Genomic DNA, 23,022 nt, shown 5'->3' on the forward strand with positions numbered 1-23,022 from the left:
CTAAATTATTTAACTCATCAGACCAAGAATGGTGTAATCCAGCTATTCAATACATTCGGTGTCAGTGATTAATTCGTAAAGAGTTTTTTGTGCATAATATTACAAAGCAAGGAAGGAACAGAAAAGTAATGTTACCACATTTTGACAATAATTATCAAAGTCCATGCTGCTTGCAATTTATTGTACAAAACATATTTTATTTTCGTTAACAGCAGGAGGACAGGTTGGGTTTGTCTCCTCCACACACCAGCAGCCATGAAGACGTCCAGATTGGGTCAGTAATGAATGGACAGCTTTTGGGAGGTGGAAAGAGCCAGGTCACCATTGGCATTTTCACCAGTCTGTTCAGAGGTACCATAGGATGCACATTTAACAAAGAACACGCAAAGTGGGTTGAGTCACAGTCTCCTCAGTAATGTACATAACTTTGATAAAACATACCTTTCTCGCATTTCTTTGTGCTGTTACAACCAGATTATGATGCACATCACTTCTGATCACCCAAACACCCGACGTAAACAACCATTACATTCCATCAGAGCCGAATTAAACCATCGGTGATTGGCGCATTCTATGTAATTTCACTGTTGAAATCGACAACATTTTGTCAAGTTGTTCAAAACAAAACCTAACCTTTTGATTCACATCAAAGTAATAAAAAGATACTGAAATTACAAGACATTTTAATTTTAAACTGTTTCAAGAAATTAGATTTGCTAGTGCAACTCCAAATCCTCATGTTTTCTGAAGCTCATATATTAGGCTACTAATACACCGTTCAAGCCAGAAAGGTGAGCAGGCACACAGATACAGAAGCAGTGTCATAAAAGTTCATGTTCCCTTTCCTTTACACTGAAAGACATTTGTAGAAGCCAAGACAGACAGATGTTGTACTGGGAAGATAACATACATTAAAAGGAATTCCAGTTTGGTTCATAAAATGTGTTGTTAAATGATTATATACAGTTTGTACTGCCTACCAAGCATCTGGAATAACTTCCAAAATTGACTTGACATTAGAGAAAAATACTTAAATACATCCTGCCAACATCGGAACACAAAACCAATCCACAGAAATGGTGACATACTGTTCTTCCCATATTTTCACGTTCACATTTTGAAGTTGGAAATCGTTCCATCTTCCATATTTGATTGTGCTCAGCTGTGGCCATATGGTACTGGTGGAACAGTCACCAGCTTCCTTTGATTCCCCCTACTCAACAGACAGAGTGAAAAACCACAGCAGTTACCGTATGAAAAGAAAAAAAAAAAATCTTGTCTAATCATGAAGAGATGGAGGGTTGGGATCTTCAAAACTGGAAACCACTAGATATTTCTGTAAACTAACTGCAGTACGGAACACAGCATGACCAGTGGTTGTGGAAAGCATCTCCATACAGCAGAGCACAGACACGTGGGCTGTGCGTTACGTGAAAGCACACCAAGGACGGTCAGTCCTTATGCTCCAAAGTGTCCAAAAGCACAAAGTTTTTTAGTCTGAATCACGGGACTATGGATGTATCTTTTTTTCAGTGCATCAGTCTGTGACTTTACTTAACGGCAAGGTTTCTTAGAGACGTACTTCCTTTCAGAGCGCCTCAATTCCTGTATAGCAGTCACTTTTCCAGATTAGCAATCTTACAGTCAAGCAATCTTCTTTTTTATAAGCGGACTCTCCACATTCCAATTTCTTGTTATGGTACAATCAAGTCTAATTTTATTGAGTGCAGTTAATCTGTTTATCCACAGGCTTGGCATTGCGCTACCAACTAAGAGTGGTATGGAGAAGCCTGACAAAACATTTCCATTTGTGAAAAGCAAGCTGGATGGATATTTGGCCTTAGATGACCCTTGACTTCCACACCCTAACATGAACCCGCCACCCTCATTGACCCTTGTCTCCGGTCAAGGCGAAGGCCCAAGTCTACAATTACTCTGCAAAGGCACACGTTTTCCTGCTTGATTGATTGGTTTAAGGCTATTCGACAGCTTAGGACAGCAATAAAAGCTTTGGATCGGAAAAGGACCACACTATGGGGGGTATGGCTTCAAAGACAGACTTCCTTCCCCAGTCCCTTGAGAATATCCATGTATGGGGGCTTGGCCTGTCCGGTACAGCATGTAATTATGGGGAAATGGCTGAAGCAGCAGGCAGACACTGGAGGGGGCAGGATTTTGATGAAGATGTTTTCAGGTGTTGGGGGTTGGGATGCTCATGGAGGTGGGGATTTCAGAGGTCTTGAGTGGTCACGCTGGAGTCCTTTGTTAGTTGGCCTGCTGAGCGGTCATGTGGGGTACCCCTCTGCCCGGCTTGAACGAGGCCCCCCGACCTGGAACCCAAACACAGACAATGGCATCAATCCCCAACACAGCATCATCTCCAGGAACCCAGTGACTAGCAGAAAGTTCCTTTTATGTACATTTTCTCTGCTTTTCTATCCACGTTCATTTCATATCAAAAGTGAATTCTGATGAAAATGTACTGGTCTTGTGTTTCATCATGAATATTCAATTATCGCAAAGCAACTGCCTATCCTAGACTTTCCTACAGACTTCTGTCCACCCTCACACCTTTTTACATCATCTACCTTTTGGAATGAGATATTTCCCTGGTGGAATTTGTCTTCCTATTTTTAGTAAGTGTAGCTGATGGAAGGTGCAACTTGAAAATTTCAACTACAGTAGTTACTGTGCTTTGAATTCAGAAAGCATAACAGCCATGTTCTCTGCATTGACAAATTGTAAAACACTCAAATTCTTGATTGCAGGTTATGCATCTCCCAATCAAACAGTTGGACTGGAGAAGAAAACACTGAGGGCATCAATATCAAACAATACAGAAGCAGTGTACAAAGCTCCATGATTTGACTGAATGAGTGAAAGAGATTCATAGTATAGACTCATGACTAGTGATTTATGAAGGGGACAAAAACTGTCAGAAAGCAGAATCTACTCTTGCACAGCTGGAGAATTTGGCTAGATCTGCAGCAAGAAAGACATGTAAAGCTATGTATGTACAAGAGCCAGGGTAGAGGTGCCTTCTCCTTTGCCCAAGGAGTTCTACTTTTTCTAGTTCTCAGCAATCTGGGTTGGTTTGAGTCCAACCAGACAAATTGGAGAAAAGTTGAGAGTCCTTGGGCAAGAGAGCAGATCTGCTAGGGGCAAAGAGCAGGAAAGCAGCAGCATAAGGAAGCAGCTGCCGCTTGTTCCAGCGAAGCCCTGCGCTCCTCCAACTGCTGATGCAACAGGACTTTGCTGCAAGTATGGCAGATGTGGGGGATGGGGGGGGATCCCAGAAAGTGAGAAACGGGGACAATGAAAAGAAACTAGCAGCAGACAGCAGGTAATGCAACACATCTTTATTGAAACGTTCTGTCAAGAAGCAACATCAATTTACAAACCGAAGAATTGGGAGCCTTTAAAAATGTAACAAAATAATTATTTTTGAATCAAAATTAATGTCCAATAAACAACAGAAAAGAGGGTGCCTGACAAAGAGCAGGAGAACGGGGGGGGTGGGGGGAGAGGGGGGGAAAAAAAAAAAAAAAAAAAAAAAACTCCCAGGTCTGGAGCAGCAGTGACAGGTTTTGGGTTTCTTCTTACAAAAAAAAAAAAAAAAAAAAAAAACCTCAAAAAAATAAATTAATGAAAATTTTTCAAGTTTACAGGAATATCTGGTTCAAACACAGGCTTGCTTAAAATCCTGTCACTGATGATTTCAGCTTGGCATGTGCTGTGAATCATTAAAACATTTCATATTTAAATATCATACGCAGGCTTACTCTGATCCAAAACCAGCCAAAAAAAGGGGGTGGGGACACTGATGATAAAAGAAAAAGGGTCAAAATATGGGGGGTAGGCAAATGTATTCAGTTTAATGTTCAATGTGGCCTAAGATGTCAGTCTGCAAGCCTCTTTAGGACCGCATCACTTGAGCATTACCTCGAGAGCAACCTCGAGTTCCCTGGCCAGCTCCACGCTTGAAGTTCTGCTGGTACCCTTCCTGAAGAAACACAAGGACAAAGGTCACAAAACATCAGTTTAACTGCCAAGTCTGACACAAAGCTGCCTTGTCACACAAGACAATACCACAGAAATTTAGCAACTGGCCATGTTAGCACTGTGTTCAGCCACCTGATTTCTAGAAGAATCAAAATATACAAAAGATCAGATCAATCCTTGCACACCAGCAGGAGCCCTATAGTCTTCCACCTCTACCTGTTTGGTGGCCCCACTCACAGATGGTCCAAAATCAATAACCTGTACGTTCTTGGTTTTTACCTCGAAGAGGCATAACAAACTTGCTATCCCTCAAAACTGCTGAATCCCTTTCAGCATTCAAGAAGGGTTTCAGAATCCATCTCTGTCAAAACCATTTATCTCCTTACCAAACAGCTACATAAATTGGCACCCATCACCTGCCGCAATGATCTTATGAATCTGCCATCCAGCAAATTCTACAAGGAGCAAAAATGGTGGTATCGGACAAGCTGTGCTTCAGTAATATCGGGTCTGTACCTAAAAGCTGCATGTCTATTGTGAAATGCACTTTTGTTTACTCTGCCCTGAACTTTAGACAAATGCATCTCACAAAGGAATAAATGTAAAGTACTGAATTCCCCAAGTGAGAAAAATCAGCAGTTTGCACCTTAATTACAAAATACTGCCTAACACTTCACAGCATGGTTTTGAGTCATTACCCGCTGATAGCTGCTGTTGGAGTAGTCACGGGGCGTGCCGAACTGGGGCTGTCCATAGCCACTGTTTGGAGTGTTGGAGAAAGGTGGTCGGTAACCATCATATCCACCTGACAGAAAGCAAAAGACGACATTGTTGCCAAGTGTACCTCTAATGTGTTCATTTGATAAAAAGATTAAAAAAAAAAAACCCAACTGTACAAATCGGTAAATAATTGAAGGTAGATTAACACTGCAAGTCATTTTGAAGAAAACAATCAGATATGTTAAAAGTACATTTATTCATTTACGTAAATGTGTTGTAATCTGTCCTGTGCAATACTTACCCACAACTGCTCCGGAAGCATGAATCAACTCCAGATCAAAAACCTTCATTTAAAAAAAATCAAAGATGTACTCCCCTAACTCAAGGAGCGACACAATGTTAAACTTAACAGGAAGGGGGGGAAATAGGTGGGAAACATTGATCTAAAAGGCTGACCTAGAGACAGCTGGTAGCATAGTGGTCTGAGCTGCTCTCTTTGGACTCAAAGGTCACAGGTTCAAATCCCACCTCTAGCTGCAGTACCCTTGACCAACTAATTACCCAAAATTGCTCCAGGGAAAAAAAAAACTACCCAGCTATATAAATGGGTAAATAGCTGTAGGTACCTTAATGTTATAAGTTGCTTTGGAAAAGTGTCAGTTACATGAATAAATGTAAAAGGTTGATTAAGGACACTAACAAATGAGATGTAGTGGTAACAGTACTACTCATGCCACAAGAGTATAAGAAACATTCTCATCCCTACAGACACTGTTGAGAGCACAGGGCAGGCAGTGTCATGCTTCTCACCTCTGAAGCCGTTGGACGGTCCTCTGTAACCGTTTATCATGCCTCTGGCATTCCTGGGTCCACCACGGGACATGGCCCTGCTGTTGTAGAAGGACTGACCCGTCCGACTGAAGGCTGGACCCTGCTGGGAAGGCTGGTGTCCTGCTGCACTAGAGAGGGTCTGGTCCTGGGCGTGGAAGGTACCAACGACTGAGAACATTGGAGAAGGACATTGTTTGGTTACTCAACATAACCCTGTAAAAATAATAAAGCATGCCATTATCACTCGGTGGTAAACGCATTTTCTTCCAGCAACAACACATTCTTTATATTATCTTTCAGACAGTGATAGCAACTCTTGCATTAAAATCAGAAAGAATGAAGCAGAAGAATGAGTCTCAAATACCTCTCAATCAGCATTGCTCACATCAGACCAGTTTTTGAAATACTACTGTAACAGCAGAATCAGTAGGAGAATCATGTTTACGAACGACTAAAATATGTGCTGTTTGAAAAAGTGACAAGTGAGCAGTGATGGTGCAGACAAGTTGAATACTAGCCCACACACTGAGAAAGGTCCTGGGGTCCACAACCACTGCAACAACCAGCTCTGCCAGTAGCAGAAAAACCAACGCTAACCCCAAAATACACTGGATGTTTGGCTGAAAGGACTCAAGCAAATAATCCGTGAAAGGAAACTCAGGTAACACAGACCTCAACCCATTAAGACATCAAGACTAACCCATCAACATACTCACTGCTAGTGTTAAATAAGAACGACAACTTGGTTTCAGCAATATGCCATGCCATGCCGCCACCCCCCAATCCTTCCTTCCAGAGTAACTACCATGATTACTTTCTTGGATGTGAAGCAGAAAATGTGATGTGTATTCTAACACTGAAAATAAAATACATTTCAGAATGTACCTGCAAGTGGTAGAGAGCATCTGCATTCAGCATTACAAAAATGTTCAGCAGTACTATTAAAAAGTTTCTCCCAATATTTTTCCAGTGTTAAACTTGGAAGGGAAAGTAGTTTTATGATGCCCACAGTGCTGTTCAGACAAAATTTCCACAAGTGCTTGTTCAGTCAGACTGGTCACATCAGCATTGCAGAACCAAGTTCACTGAAGTCCAACTTCCCCAGCTATGGACATTCCCCTCCCCATCAGCGCCAAGCAGCCTTGTGTAACATCACTCAACGCAAATGTAGTTCCCCAAATTCTGCAAGCAACAAGCCTTCAATACCTGAGAGCAGAAGACAGCCTACCCCCCCCCCTCCTACTTACCCGACTGCAGCTGCTCCTGTGGCATGTCAGGCTGCTCTGTGGCATGCTGGGCCTGGCCACTGAATCCCTGGCTATAGCCGCTTGGGTACTGACTGGGCTGCTTTAGAGACTCAGTTTCACTGGCAGGGGGCACAGGGGCATTCAGATTGAACACCTGGGGAAGCAGAAATAGGGGACTACTCTTAATTTCCCAGAGATTTCACCTGGATGAAGCCTTTCATCAAGACTTCCAGAATAAGGGCAACCTGGCACACTATCAATTTGTGATGCTGCTTATACTGTTCAAAAAGAGGCTTTTAAGAGTTTGGTCACTAAATATATCCCTTCAAAAACAAGAACACTGCAAATATCATTTCTTTCAGCAACAATAAGCTCATTTTTCAGACAGTGAGAGCAACTCTTGCGTTAAAAGCAGAAGGAATGGAAATAAAAACCTGGAGAAATGAGCCAACAGCGTGAATAAACTATACTTCAGCAAAAGGATAAACATTTATTAATGAGACACAGACGTGTGGCATGATCACACAACTAGGAGGCAGTGGTGGAAGAGGATGAGAAACAGTGGTGGGTGCCTACTGTCTGCATGGACTGGAATGGGGCTGCATTGACGTTGATGCCACTGCTGCGGAGGGGTTTGGAGACAGGCTGGAACACCTGGGGCTGTGAGGCTGCTGGTAGGGATGACGAAGGGGGCGACTGCTCAGACGATAGGGACATTGAAGCCTGGGGGGAGGGGTAAGGGACAAGGAGATTTAGGGACACGCATTACACGCCATTGCAGCATGTTGGCTTTGCAGAGCAGACAAATGGGGTACAAAACCATGGCGTATCGGTAACACAGGGACAGCACTGGAATGGTATTAAGGGAGTATGCACAAATACACACACACCAACATGTAGGCGGAACAGAGCCTTAACACTTCAGCTCACATGAAGGTTTTTGAACAGACTATATTCATGGAGAAAGCTCTCCCTACCTGGATGGGATCGATAGCATCCGTGGGTGGCCGGGGGTCTGCTGGGTGCGCAGACTGGTAAAGGGGTGGTGGTGTAGAGAACGCTTCAGGTGTAGGCGTTACCATGGGGACCTGGAGTTGGATCAAGGAGCAGGTGGAAGAATTTCAGATGGGTATTTAAGCAATTCCACACAGAGCTAAATTAAAAATGCTGAGGAGGCTTGAAATGAAGGATGAAAGACTTACTTGTGTGGGTTCTGGCTGTACTGGAATCGTACTGGGCTGCGTCAGTCGGGCATCTGGATGTACTGCAGAATAGAGCAAGTTAAACATTGTTTCAAGTCAATTTCCATAAAATATTTTGGAATTACACCAACAGTTAAGCGTAGTTCAATGTAATACTGAGAAATTACTATTGAAATATGTGAATACTCAATAGTTTTGTGAATTTGTCCCAGTGATGACAACATGAGGTCACACAGGCAGAGAGCAGTTTGGAGCAATGACAACCTACTGCCTACCTGTGGAGCATACCATCTGTGGCATGTCCATGCTTTGGGTGGGCTTCATAGGCTGAGCGGACACAATGGCAGGGTCTATAGCCTGGCTGTCAAACTCGAGCATCGAGTCCTAAGGGTACAGAAAATACCACATTACCCAGCATTCCACACAAGACTGGTATGCAAGTTATGTGACCATGGCCAGCTCCTTCACCTGCATGAAGTTGTAGGGGCCCTGCATCTGAGCCATGAGGTCCTGTACAGCTTGCTTCCTGACCACAGGGTCAGCGGAGGGCATAGGGGGCACGGGGTTGTGCACATGAGGCTCAGACATGACAGGGGAAGGGGCGGACTGAACAACTGTTTGCGGAGACTGCTGCTGCTGTTGTTGCAGGGCACCAACCGTCTGGAAAAAAGGAAAAAAAAAAAAAACAGGGTTTTATCTTCCCATATTGCCTCTGTTTTACGAGAAAGAAACACTGTTTGGTGTAGCACGTGTATATAATTACATTACTTCATTTAGCTGATGCTTTTCTCCAAAATGACTTGGAAGGTTAAGCTACTTACAATTATTTACCCACGTATACAGCTGGGTAATTTTTACTGGAGCAATTTAGGGCAAGTACCTTACTCAAGGGTATTACGGATGGAGGTGAGATTCCAACTGGCAACATTTGGGTCCAAAACCAGCAGCTCAACCACTACACTAGCAGCTTACCTCATAATAATCAAACAAAGCAAAAACTTAACAGGTATCTGAACCTAAGAAATGAGAAATGTCGCTCTGGAGCGGCACCACACACCTCGGATTCTGTATTCCACTCGTCTGTTTGTTCTTGGTCTGTGCTACTGTAGTTGGCTTCTGGAATGAACTGTCTGTTTACAAACTAAAAGAGGACAAGATCATTAAGAGCTACCACTCCAGCACATCAGTAAATGCAATATTTAGACCCCATTTTAAACAAGATCATTCTATCACAGTGTTCATTTTCAATGAAAATTCTGTTCAGAAAAAAAAACACTTCTCCCCTCCCTTTCCTACCATATTTGCATCTAAAAAAGCAAAATTAAATTAATGACAAAACAAAAAGATTCTGTACCTCTGCGGTCTCCACTTCGATTGGTTCAGTGTAATCTTCGGCAATTTCACCTTCTGCAGGGGGCAGAAGTTCACATTAGCCCACTGTAAAACGCCCCTGCTGATCAAATTTAAATAAAATTGTGTTTGCAGTGTGGGTCAGACATTTACCGGGTTCTGTGTGTGGCTCCTCGGCCTCTGAAGATTCTGCCACTGCTGGCTGCTCCTCACCCTCTTCACACACGCCATTCTGGTGGCCATGGGCCCGGTCAAAGTACCCAGTCAGCAGTACCTTGTCTAGAGTGTCCTTCAGGGCTTTGTCTGGACAGAGGGCACATGGGAGGCATTAGAATCAACTCAAGACACCATTCACGAAGGGCATTCGAGATGGAAGGACCACATTGGCAAGATGCCCCTTGCACACTGGCTCCCTGTGTTATAAATATTCCACTTACAAGTTTTTCAAAGTACAAACATTTTCTAGTTTATTTTAAACTGGATTTTTTTTCCCTCCAACCTACTTTCTAATATTTCTGTTGCAGTGCAGAAAAAGCTGAAAAGTGACCTGCATTTCTGCACCCAGGCATTAGCTGGCAGTACAAGGCATTCACGCAGGACTATGAAACCTTAATTTATCTTGTTTCCAGGTGTAACAGTATTCTTGATCAATATTAACATCAGGAACATTGGACTTGCTTATGGTACACACTGTCTATTGAGCAGAAGTTTCTAAAGTCAATGTATTTTCAGTTTGTTTATATTAGATTTTATAGTAGCTCAAATTCAACAATATAAAAAAACATCTAAACCATAAATAATTCAAAGGATGTCTGCATTTAAAATGACAATTACTACTTTCACAATCAAACTGAATTAGACTTCTAGCCACAGCTGTTTTGTAAGGTGAGGATCCAGTATATCTTAAGTTTTTAGCAGGGCTGGCAATTTAAATTTAAAAATCCTTTTTTTAAAATTAAACAGATTTTTTAAAATCTTGAGCACTCCAATTCTAAACATTTATTTTTAGCAATGTTACCAAAATATTTTTCTTCCTGAAAACTTAAGTTTTTTTGTTAAGTGATGCAGAATCCATGACTGCTGTCAACCAACTTCTTTTTTCCCCCCACTGCATTCTCTGCAGGTGTAGATTGTGTCTTCAGCACATATGAATTTGTCTAGTCTAAACTTAACAGGCTTAGCTCAGAAAATCTAACAAAACTTGTGTTTATCTTCAAGGCCCTAAACAACAGTACTGAGCTGGCATAAGTAACCCATGCTTATAATAAAACTGTTGGTGTCTGAATGAAGAACTATAATATCGTTACCCAAAAGTTGTGTGGTGTCATAGTGGCACAGCGAGTAGTGCTGCTGTCTCACAGCACCTGGGTGGTGTGGGAGTACATGGGTTCAATCCCCACTAAGTCTGTGTGGAGTTTTCATGTTCAGCCCTTGTCTGTGTAGGTACTACAGAACCTACATGAAATCCTTGTCATTTAACTCAACCTTATTCTCTTGTGCTCATAGTTTCAGTAATTTAAAGCCATTTTCAAGTGCTTAGCTATTATCAAGTTAGCCTCTGAGATTTGAGGAAAAATATTGGGGTGGGGGGGGGAGCAGCCAGCTTGATGTAGATATTTAGAACAATTATTTCTCTAAAAATATAAATTCAAATCACGATTTAAATCGGCCAACCCTGGTTCTCAGTGAGCCAACATGCCATTAACATGGCCCAGAATGATGCAGGGGAGCTTTTCTGCAAACTCAGCAATAGAACAGTTGTGAAACAGCAGATCTAGGCCTTTCTGCAAACACACAAGCTCCTAAGCTGTCAACAGCAGGGCAAGTTCCCAACTGCTGCCCCTCCACAACCAAAACCATTTTGACAGTTAAGAGTGTATATTTATAATCCATGTTGCCACCTGATCACTGGTCAAGTCACCCCTGGAATGTGAAAAAGGTACACTTGGTGGGCATGAGGATTTGGGGGAACTGGGAGGGGAGGGCAAACTCAGCAGGCTGCTACACAATTCTAGAGAGTGCTGCACTAGCAGTTCCCAGAGCGCAGGCTCTCTGCGTCAGCCGCCTAAGGCAGGAAACTGGCAGGCTGCCCTGCTGCTGAGTCAGGAGGGCCCCGTCAGTGTGCAGGCCACGAGCAGAATGCAGCAGTTTTGTCTCTCCAGGCCCTAGGCTTCAAAACATCAATATCCACCTCAGCTACACTTCCACTGAAAGGAACTCTGACAAAGGTACCTGGCAAGACTGCTTTTTAGGATTACTATGACAGACAGACACTGGCAGTGGACCACATACAGCTGGGAAAACTATGCTGGATTCATTATGCAGGGATAGAATGTGTTCAGGGCCCCCAGCTACAGAAGATGCTCAACAACACTTATAGTATCACTTCAGAAGTAAAAATGAGTATAATGGGATGGATCTCATAGTGTCCATAATCACAATTTATTTAATCCTAACTGCAGCAGTGTATATTGCCTTTGACGCCATAAACCCTATTGGACTACCCAATAAAGAGGGACATGATAAAGTTTGCATAGTCACAACAGGAAAGTGTGGACTTTGTGCCAACTAATTCATTAGACTAACTGAAGAAATCAAACAATGTATTATCCACGTGACTTACATGTAGTTCCAGCCACTTCCTTGTCCCGCCCCTCCAAAAGCTCCCAGAAGTGTTGGGATGCCTGTTCATACTGGTCCGTCAGCCTGCAAAGGACAGACGTTGCTGCTGAGCTAAGAATTCTTGTTTGACATGAAAACATCCTGTAATGAAAATCACTGTCTCTGGGAAATGAAGTGAAAAATTGGACCTGACTATTTTACCAGCCTCAAATTCAGTCCTCTGAAAAGGAACTTTCATGAAAAGAACATTTTAGTTTTCATTAAGTATCCTGAAATAAAGATTTGGTCATCCACAGAACTGTGTTAAAAAAGGAAAAGGGTAAAAATCTATTGATTTGTTCACTGCTTTGAGTAGCTGCTGATAAAAGCTTACCGGCTAAAATGACCATCATATGTAGTGGTCTTCAACAGCAAAAACAAGTTTGTGTTTGCGTGTCACCTGCTGACCTAATGTTTTGGTCACGATCTGGCCCCACCAGCTTGTAGAATTCGTCAAGGGCAGCGAGGTCCTCGTCCGTGAGCAAGGAGGCCTGCTTCAGCTCCTGGCGCAGAGTTTCTTCACCCAACTTGTCCAGGAGGAATTGCACCTCCAGCACTGCCTTCAGCCTTCTCTGCTCAGCCTCCTCCCGCTGCAGCTGTTCCCGTCGTGCTGCCTTCTTCACTGCCTTCTGGATCTGCAGAGGGAGAGAGGGCTTCAGGTCACAACAAATATTGCAACATTTTAGAATGCTAAATGCACCACTCTTCAACCTGGCAGCTGACCTACTGTAAGAGGTGACAAACTCAAAGCAACCATGAAGCAGAAGTCAGAAACTGAGTGGTAACATCACACTGAACATTTCCATTAATAAGAAAGATGTAAACAGGAATATCCTGGCTTGGTAGCAAGTGAGGATCCACCAATTTTCATAGCCAAATAAAATTTACTCACATCTTGACCAAGAGCCAGGAAGCTCTTCTGCAACTCTCGAGCAAACTCCAGGTTGTTTACCACTTCCTGGTACTTGGACAGGGCTTCCTAAATTGAAAGCGAGGGGGGGAATACTTGAGACCACCTTTCAGTGTAACCAAAAAATTAGACTCAACAATTAAAAAGCACTCCCAGGAGTTAAATCATCCCAAAAAGAGAGAGAGGAGAAAAAAAAAAGAAAAAAAGGGGGGGGGGGGGGGGGGGGGGGGAGACTGACCAGCTGATCCTGGTTGAGATGTTCTCCCTTGTTTTTCCTGGCCTGGTAGTCATCCAGCTTGCTCTACAAGAAAAACAGTATCTCTTTGGCAGGGAAGTAACTTGCCTATTTTGATAAGTAGTGTCACTGATTTTTAATCACTGCAATTCACTGTGTTCTGTTCTAGAGGATTCACATTTAAACTGTACAACCCATGTGAAATATACTTAGAGAAGAGGTAAATTTCCGCATCTGAAATCAGATGAGGAATTAAGTTAAAATTGAAACTCATGAAAGAACGTGCTTAATTTTAGCAAATTCTTACAGAAAAACCTTCCATTCAATCATCTTTGAATGTTTATGTTTATTTATAGCTAAAAAAGGCACTAGGAAAGTGATTTGGAATCATGGATAGTTTGATAAAGTTTTATGTGCAGCTACTTGTGTGATGAACATTGGTTCATTTGGTGGAAAGAAAGCAGCACTTACATATCTGCAGCTGTCTCTCCTTTCCCTAATGTAATGTACAGATTGTACATTTCATAGAAAATACATCGCTTTAGAGAAAAGCACCTCCTAAATGAATAAATGTAATCTAGCTGACAATTTTCTTCAAAGCAGCTTACAATCTTGAGTGTCAAATTTTTACTAGAGAAATTCCAGGTAAATACTTTGCCCAAGAGTATCACAACATGGGTGAGATTTGAACCTGGGACCTCAAGTCCAGACGCAGAGGCTCTAATCACTACACCACTCCCAACTCTTCTAATAACTTATTTGGCACCCTAATATCCCTTTGTTTCCAACAATTTTTCTTCAGAGCATTAAAAAAAAAAAAAAAAAAAAAAGACCTCATGGCTCAGTGAATCCTGAATGAATTTATCATTTAGTTAAGCCATACATAAATGCAAATAATACTCACTGTAAATTCACAAAGGGTGTCTGAGCATGTACAGATTGGAACAGATTATCTTAATAGCTTACAACTTCCCCTTGGGCATGTAGCAGGAAGCAAATCTAAATCCAGGCCTGTAATACTGAAATGTACTGCACAATAATTGAACAAAAAAAAAAAAAAAGACTTCAGGAACATCCACAGTGCATCCATAACATCACTCACCCAGGTTAATATGTTCGGCATACAAACAAATCATACTAGGAATTTCATGTTTACACCAACAATGCAAGTCCTGACAACACCTCACCACAATTTTACTATTCTACTGTTAACCCTGAGACAAATGACTGCAGAAGAAAACTATTCCGGTTTTTAAACAGATTATGTCCTGTCTTTGAACAGTGACCTGAAACAGTGATGAGAGCAGTAGGGGTGTCTGAAAACCATGTAATTGCACTTAAGACTGGAAATAAACTTTCACTCTGAGGTCACAGATAAACATCTGCCAGGAGAAGAGATTCCAGAGTCTTTAAAGCAAGTGTATCCATGTTCTGATTTAAATGCCTTGTAAGAATGAGCTAAACCAGCGGTTCTTAACCTTTTCTAGGCCATGAGCCCCTTTTTGTGAAACTTAAAGCTACGGACCCCTTAGAAAAATAAAACTTGATTGTCTCTGCACAAATTGATGACACGCAGCAACAGCAATGTTCCCTTTTTGACTCATCTGCAAAGCAAACCTTTGCTTCATGGATCCCGGAAGCTCATCCAGAAGCAGGTTCGAACTCCTGGTTTCAACTAAACACCAGCTAGTATGTTCCAGAAGGTTCTACACAGACAGCGTCCTGCCCAAAACACACCCCTCCCGAAGGACATGGTTATAAACTTCAGTTATAAACACAGGTGTGACAAAAAGTCCGCTTAAAAATGACGGAAAACAAGGGATCGAGAGACGCGTGTTGTTGACGATGATGACTGGTAGAGAAGCGGAAAGCACGCGCCAAAAAGAGCTGGAAACGCTGTGGCAACGCGATAAGAACGTTACGGAAACACTACAGTAACATTACAAGACCAGGGTAGGGTACGAGAGAACGAGCGAGCGCGCGCGCGCGGCTCGGCCGCCATGTTAGCGTAAGGCCAGGCCGACGGTGTGCGGCGAGCGCGGGGGCACACCGACAATCGCTAACCGTCAACGCAGCGATAACAACCACACAACTAGCACGTAAGACAAGTGTAACAAATGCGTAGCAACAATCATGTAACAATAATTCATACAAACGCTGTCACGTGTAACAAATCTGAACATGATTCAAACGCAGACTAGCCTAGGCTAGGCTAGCGGCCGCGCGGCCAGCTAACATACATCCCCGCGCGCGTGTGCAGAAACAAAGAAAACATCGCGTCTTCACAGAAAGTAGTACAACCAGGCAGATTAAAATCCACCGTCCGAATCCGTTTTCCACTTTACAGCTTTAAGATGATCACATGTTTTGAGTTAAGGGTAAAGACACACGTTGCTAAATCACCAGCCAGCTAGCTAGCTAGCTAACAACAGTTAGCTGACGACACGACTCCGCCGCTTGTTTGGTGTACCGAAGCGAAGGAAAACCGAGTATCTCAGCCAGAGATTAACCTATATTTAGCTCCAGTAGCCGAGTAATTTAACATTTTTGATATTAAGTCTTAGATCCTCCATTACGCTTGTGTAGGCCTCTGTACATCATCAGTGTCTCAACTAGTAAAGTTTTTTTTATAGCCTGCCTGTGTGTGCAGTCGGGGTAACTAACTACAGGCCAGCCCAGTCAGTGTGGTTAAATAAACTCAACTTTCCAAAAAGCTGCCACTGGAGACAGTGCATTGTGAATATCACATCCTACTGAACAGGGTCATAACCAGCATCAAATTGCCGAACTATTTTGTACAACAAATTTAAAATACCCTCTTTTACCATTAATATTTTTTTATAACAAAGAAAGATTAAAACCAATTTGTTCTAGCTTCCAGACTAAGAACTTAAAGTATACACTTCTTCTAAGTGTCAATTATGACTGAAAAAGTTAATATTTTAAAACCAATGACAACTGTACAGCTGGCAAAGTATATTACTTACCTTCTTCTTCTCCATGTTGCGCACCTTCTTCTCAACAATACCCAGAATCTGCTTCATGGCCTCTGTCTGGGCTCCAGACTGGCTGAGCATGGTGAGCTGGGCCATCAAGCCAGGAGCGGACCCCACCTCTGGACTGGAGGATTGTACAGTCCTGTTGCCAATAGACACTGAGGGCATCTGTGGACAGAGAGCATTGTGGGAGTGCAGATCGAGGGGTGCACAATTAGCATTCGTGGGTGGAATGGTCAATCTGTAGCTGACAAAGCAAAAACAACTATGAAACACCCGTCTGCAACATTGTCACCATTCGCATCCTAGAGAAAGAGTGAACGGAAGGCCAAAAGGTGATGGTGAGATATTGAAGACTTTTTTTTAATAGATGAGTTTTAAAGCATATTTATTTAATTGGAAGCAGCAACTGTTAGCTTTTTAAAATTATATGTTGTCCTCAGGATAGGATTTTTCTTGGGATTATTCATTTCCTTGCCAAGGTAGGTTGGATCAGTCACAACAGCAGGGGCTTTGGAGCATGACTGCAGCAGTTAGCCAACATTATACATTTTTCGGTACATTTAAAACAACCTCCACCTCATTCTTCTGTCACCACTTTGAGTTTGACTCTATAGAGCTTTTTAAACAGAAGAGTAATAACGGACTTGTAAACAGAAGTGTAAATTTTAGGTTTTTTATTTTGTTTAATGATCACTAAAATTAAAGGTGATACTTTAAGAACCAAGTTTAGGAAACGGCAGTTACTAACTGGAAATACCGTACGAACGGCTGTGTTAGCTCGGCTAGGCTAGTAGTAGTGTCACCCCCCCCCCCCAACAACTTCGACAGTATCAAGAATAATTCAATCAGAAATTGTAAGGTAGTAGTTTAATGAAGTGGGACATAAACGTTCCGAGCTGTTTATCCCCCCCCGGTCTTCAAGGGCCACACTTCTAGCTCCTTCTGCTCTCCACCACTCACTCACTCACTCACTCAGCCACAGTCTGACGCACTAGTCTATATCCACCTTGGAAGGTATCCTCTGGAGGAAGATTGACAGTTTTGTCTGAAATCGTTTCCCCATATATTTAATATCTCTCAAACTCAACACCAGGTGGTGATTTCTGGCCTCCTCAGAGGGGGGTTCGTCAACTAGAACTACTACGAAAAAGAATTAGCTTCGAGTTCTTGTGCCGCGTCTATGTTCGGTCACAGCTTACCTTTCAGACTCTGTGTATCCACGAGGGAAGAGATTAGTAATTTTTATAAGAATTGTTTATGTTGTGTTGCTTTACTTTGTTTATTAATTTTATGTGGGATCCGCCCCGCCGGCCTCACCGACAACTGAGAGAGACCAACAGTAAAAGTAACACTTTATATGGAGAAAGGACCCTCGTAGGGCTGTCTTGGATACGCCTGTATTCCTTAAATAAAGGAAGGACCCTATAGCTGTTTTAGGTTTGCCTGTGTTCACGAAAGTAAAAATTATATTTACATTTTATACTCCACAAATTTGGCATTTATGTAGCAAAGATAAATAAAACAGGGTAACTATATTTTTTATTTAGCTGGCTCAAAATAAAGCAGATTTACAAATGACAGGAATTTCTGTGCTGGCGATACAGAGAGCGCCTATGAATTTCTTTTCGCTAGTTCTTTTGCTGTCTTTTTCTGTTGTAGTAAAAATCTATATATTTTTCTTTCTTTTCGACATATTTTCTGGCGTTATAGTTTATATATATACTTCTTGTAGTGAATGCTATTAGCTAGAGTAACGATCTTCTGGCTCTCGCTGTTTGCCCACTGGCACTGCCACTGGCACTGCGCGCTGGTTGCCATGCGTCTACGCGGACAAACGTTACGCGGAATTTACTGCAGATACTTCGCTTGACTGTCTGCGGTGCTTGTACGCGTAGCTAGATCTTTCAGTTCGAATGAAGTTCTTGTTAATACTGTAGCGCGCGGCACTTTGGGTTCGGATGATGAAAAGAAAGGACGCACGGAATATGTGACAGATACCGTTGTGAACATGATAGAAGTTAGAACAGCGACACACACTGACAGAGCGAGAGATATGTAATGAGAGGGCTCCACAGCATAATCGCTTACACAGCCCTCACATCGGTTCAACAACCTTTTTTGACATTTTCCCCACAGTTTTCAGGATCCCAACAAGGAACATTTTTTTTTCCCGCTCGAACGTGACGCTCTTCAGTAACGCGGGTCGTTAACAATACTCATACATTTCAAAAGTTTCACATATATTTGCTACAAACATGAAGTAGTGCTTGGCGATTGGTTATGACTGTGGAAACAAATCCAGTATTGTTTTTTTTTTTCTTCTTTTCTTTTTTAAATCAAATCTTCTTCCATCAGATTCCAAGTAACCCATATTTTGTTCATTCTTCGGAGAAATGTATTTACTTCTTGTTTTCCTGCAAAAGACACCGACACGCTGCTGGGTTACAGCACAATACAATATTTCTCGCATAAAATAAGTTGTGTCCCAGAAGGGGGCAGTAAACATCTACTGGTAGAACGGAGACGGGACATCAGGTCGTTACTCCGCTGCCATGAGAACCATTCCTAGCAGAAGGGAAGGGTGACGCTTTAAAAATCAGCAAAATCTCAACACACCCTCACGTCAAATTATGCTCAAGTGCGTATTTTCAGGAACTGTTTAACATAACTAAATTTTGGTCTTCTCAAGTTTCATTCACTGTTTGTAATTCTGCCTTAATGAAAACTATGATATAGTTATCGTCGGCAAATAATTCACAATAAACAGACAGCCCAGTGTAAAACTGTTCTGCGTTTGTGTTTTATATATACAGGCTGGAAAGCACAATGGCTGGGCAAAAATGGACAAATAATCATTTAAGAAACTGGGGGAGCATGTAAGAAAAGTAATGAGGAATAATGAGCATATTTGTGGAAGATTACCAGATAATACATAATGCAGTTGTTTCCTAACTCAGCTTTTACATGTATATTCATTTTATAGATTTTTTTTTTTTTAAGGGTGTATGGAGACAGCATCACTACTGCGTCACATAATTTGTATTGGCAGCATTAATTATTTTGTTACCCAAGAGAAATGGATTACACTCCCTTTTACAGAGGAATGTTCTCACAACGGCATTGCTTTGGCAAATTCAGGAAGCAGTTAACATGCCTACTCTGCTCCTTGATTGCCACCTCCCATTGAAAGCATGTTTTCGTAGAGGGACAATACTGATTAGAGAAGAGTTTGGGGGAACGAAGCTCCATTTCAACAAGTGACTCATTTCCGCGACCTGCTCCACGTCAGTTTGACAACAGGGCTGTTATCCATTTTGAAACTAAGGATACTCGCATCCAACGCGAAACATCGAGGCAGCAACCACTGCAACTCTTATTCGTACCTTCCTTACTTTTTTAGCCTACAGACCCCTTTAAGCTTCTAATGAAAAATCTCCTACAATGTCCATAAATACGTTAGGCGGAAATATTACACTTGATTTATTGCAGTGAAAACTGATCACCCTCACGCAGAATTGTCTTAGATAGTAGTATCATAGCAAGACTTTTATTTGGACTGATATTTAACTTTAATTTTTAAATTTTATTTGTAAAAGAAACCCGAGCTGCACAGACTCTCTAAAACCCTTGCACAGACGCCAAAGCAGTCCATTGACCCAAGGTTAAGAACCCCACTCCATTTTAGACAGGAAAAGGTGGCCTTGCTTTGTCTTTCAGCGAATCAAACTACATCCATGGCCTCTCTCAAAAGGAAATGAGTCTGAGTGCAGTGTAGGTTTAGTTGGGGATGGCAGTAAAATGGCTCTTAATTAGGCTGACTTGTGCATTCACTTGGCCTACGTTTGTAGATCTGGTACGGTTATCAACACAGGCCTTATATTTTCATTCTTGTTTCCGGAAACGTGGCCGGACATTCCACATCATGGCAAACAATAGGTTCACCAAAGCTAATAAACAAAGAGGTGGGACTCTGCCTTTGACCTTGGCTAAATGTATCAAAATTTTTAAACTTACATCATAGGTTAGGACAGAGAGGGACCCAGATTTATTTTTCTCAGCTCACAGGAAAGAGAGGAAGTATAAGTCTGGGATCACAATAGCAAAGGTTGAGCCCAAGTTTTTTTTCTTTTTTCTAACACTTTCCATACGACCTTTTACCACTCACTTTAAATTACCCTCTTACTGCCACATAACCAAAAGAGGAAGCAAAATTTTAGTTTCAACACAGTCAAAAAGATATACCTTTTCCATGGCTATGTTTGCACCAAGTGAAAATGCAAGTAAATGTGACAGAAGAGAGAAATGACAGAAGACAAATATGGTTTATTGAATTTGCATCGGAGTGTGCGGTGGCCCAGCTTTAGTATCTTCTGTGTGCAAAGGAATTTGAGGTATAATAAGCCAACAAAGTGGCCATCCCTAATTAATATGGTATTATGCACCTGCTTTCTTTTCTGTGGTCTGAAATTAATGTATAAACCAAGTAGAACATTCTTCAGAATCTTACTTTCATTTAAAAATGAATAGAAAATTGTAAGTGGAACTGAATTGTCTGTTTCTCTTTAGTGGTTGAGTTTTTGCAAGTACTTCTGTAAAGTTAATCTCTAGGGGGTGATATGTTTTTCACACAGCGCTTCCTCTGACTAAGCGGGTGGGGGGACGATCTTAGAGACGTAACTCCATTCCGTCAACCCCATATGCTGCAATAAAAAACCTTGAGTGTTTTTTTTTTTCTTTTTTTTTTTTTTTTCTAGAACCCTCTATAGTGTCCCCCTTCTCCTATCAGCTGGAGCCATCTGGAACCAGTGAGCCAATCAAGGCCCCAGCAGGATGGCGCAGTTGAGCGGGCAGGAAGTCCGGACAGCACAGCAGCGGTTGAACCCCATGCCAGCTTCATCTGCTCATTTCCTGTTCATATGTAGGCCCGGTCCCGTCCAATCCTCAGGAAATTATGGAGAGCGAAAGTGACTCATTTTTCTTCACACCGACACCATTCCAGCAAATCATCTGTACCGTGTAGTTTGGCCTGAATAACAACATTGCAGGCACTATTGCACTCTTACTGCCGCTATATGAAATTTTAAAACTTGGCTTAAAAGGCGACACTGTTATACAGTTCAGAAAACAACTTCTTGACCCTCTAAAAATACCTTTACCTATATATTTGGCCAGGTTTGGGGTATAAAAAAGTTTGTGGTGTATAAAATTTACACCGGCTTTTCATCTGTGCAAAGTTCAATTCAGTTTTTTTCTTTTCTGTGTATTTTCTTCGAAAACTGAAGCGCAAGTGCTTTTAAACACAAGTGGGGTCTCGGAGTGTGAGATTCGAAAACCCGAGTGTGTTTTCTTTCTGTGAGAAGCCTGGGCACTTGCTGTTGGTCCTCTTGTGAGCAGAGATAAAACCTTTCTGCCTTTGGCGCAGCGTGTGGAGGCTTTGTGTACTGACCCAGGCCCTGGGGTTCCTTCGGGTGGTCTTCGGTACCAGCCCTCAGGAGGGTTTATCTTCCCACCCAGTCCAACTGCAGGCTCCTTCCCTCTCTAGATCAGGGAGTCCAGCTGCTCTGGCTGATGATAAGAGAGTCGCTCCTGAGCCAGTACGACCCCCCAGGGTGGGACCCAAAGAGGCAGAACAAGTGGAAAGAGTAACGCTTCATTTTCACTCCTTCATCTAAACAACTGCAAAATTGGAACTTGTAACCTTGAGGTTTTTGTTTTGAACCCCTCTCAGCACTACTGCTGTACCCTTGAGCAAGGTACCTACTGCAGGTGGTGTAAATATATCAGACATTTACTGTATATGTACATTTTAGGAGATGCTTTCCTCCAAACTGATGTACAGGTCAGAGTTGGAAAAAAAAAAAAAAAGTGCATCAATAACAGGGAAAGAGCTGTAGGTGCAGACATGTGACTATGAAAGCAGAACATTTATGTCTGTGTGCATTATGTGAGTAGCTGTCTATACCTGAGAGCTAGACAGGAAATACAAAAATATTCATGACGTGGTGTGATGGAAATGTATGAAGTTGTCAGGACACCAGGAGAGTAATGGGTTTGGGCGTGGTGTTTTTTGAGACCCTTTTTAAATGCTGGGGGGTTGAGCAACTCTAAGGAACAGAGGGAGCTCATTGCACCACATCAGAGCTCAGACTGAAAACAAGCAGGCTTTTGATTTTGAACCCCCTACTGTAAGTCCCTTTGAATAAAACGTCAGCTAAGCGACAAATTAATAAATAATTTCCCTGAATGTCTGACTGAAAGCACTTTATCAACATTAATGAGCCCACGGCTCATTGGGTCTCACCGAGTTTAACACACGGCCGCAGCGCTCTGGAACTACTGAACGGTATTAAACGACCTGGACTCTTCTTCTGGGATTTGGGTTAAGAACTAAAGCCTGACTTTAGCACAAAGCCTCATTTGGACACATCACAATCACAGTGAGACCAGCACTCGGGCGCATTTAACACACCCTGAAACAGGAGGAACACACAGCACAGGAAACAGTTAGGGAAAGGCCTATCTAATACGACATACTTTTCACGATAAGGGGGCAAGACAAAAGAACCCACAGGCTTCAACAAGACAGAATTCTTATAAAGTATATTTCTAATTTAAAATAAATTAAGTTAATGAAATGGTCAAGCCTTGTTCCTAAAATGGTAATGCCAGATCCTTCAAGTCACAGTTCTGTTGAAACCAAGTGTCCAACACTGTGACAAACTGTCAGAACAACAGTGAACTGTATTGTGTTATTAAATGATCATGTGAAAATTATTATGTGGTGGTTTTGTTTAGACTGCAGTGTCCTACATTTTTCTAATTATGGTTAAAACCAACCACGCACCTTCAAAACACTTAAAGGACA

General features: G+C 42.1%; 1 protein-coding gene across 1 annotated transcript; it reads right to left on the reverse strand.

The window, feature by feature from the left end:
- Positions 1-176: 176 nt before the first annotated feature.
- On the reverse strand, positions 177-17,494 carry caprin1b (cell cycle associated protein 1b). Its single transcript, XM_029247879.1, has 19 exons — positions 17,357-17,494; positions 16,146-16,322; positions 13,162-13,224; positions 12,906-12,992; positions 12,422-12,648; positions 11,976-12,058; positions 9,506-9,655; positions 9,357-9,409; positions 9,060-9,143; positions 8,471-8,662; positions 8,278-8,386; positions 8,003-8,064; positions 7,778-7,888; positions 7,377-7,523; positions 6,801-6,954; positions 5,533-5,721; positions 4,701-4,807; positions 3,943-4,003; positions 177-2,330 (listed from the first exon to the last, which is right to left on the reverse strand). Exons 2-19 carry the CDS (start codon positions 16,320-16,322, stop codon positions 2,266-2,268), a joined length of 2,121 nt encoding a protein of 706 aa, XP_029103712.1. The 5' UTR covers positions 17,357-17,494; the 3' UTR covers positions 177-2,265.
- Positions 17,495-23,022: the final 5,528 nt, after the last annotated feature.

Source organism: Scleropages formosus, chromosome 2, assembly GCF_900964775.1.
Source record: "Scleropages formosus chromosome 2, fSclFor1.1, whole genome shotgun sequence".
NCBI lineage: Eukaryota > Metazoa > Chordata > Actinopteri > Osteoglossiformes > Osteoglossidae > Scleropages > Scleropages formosus.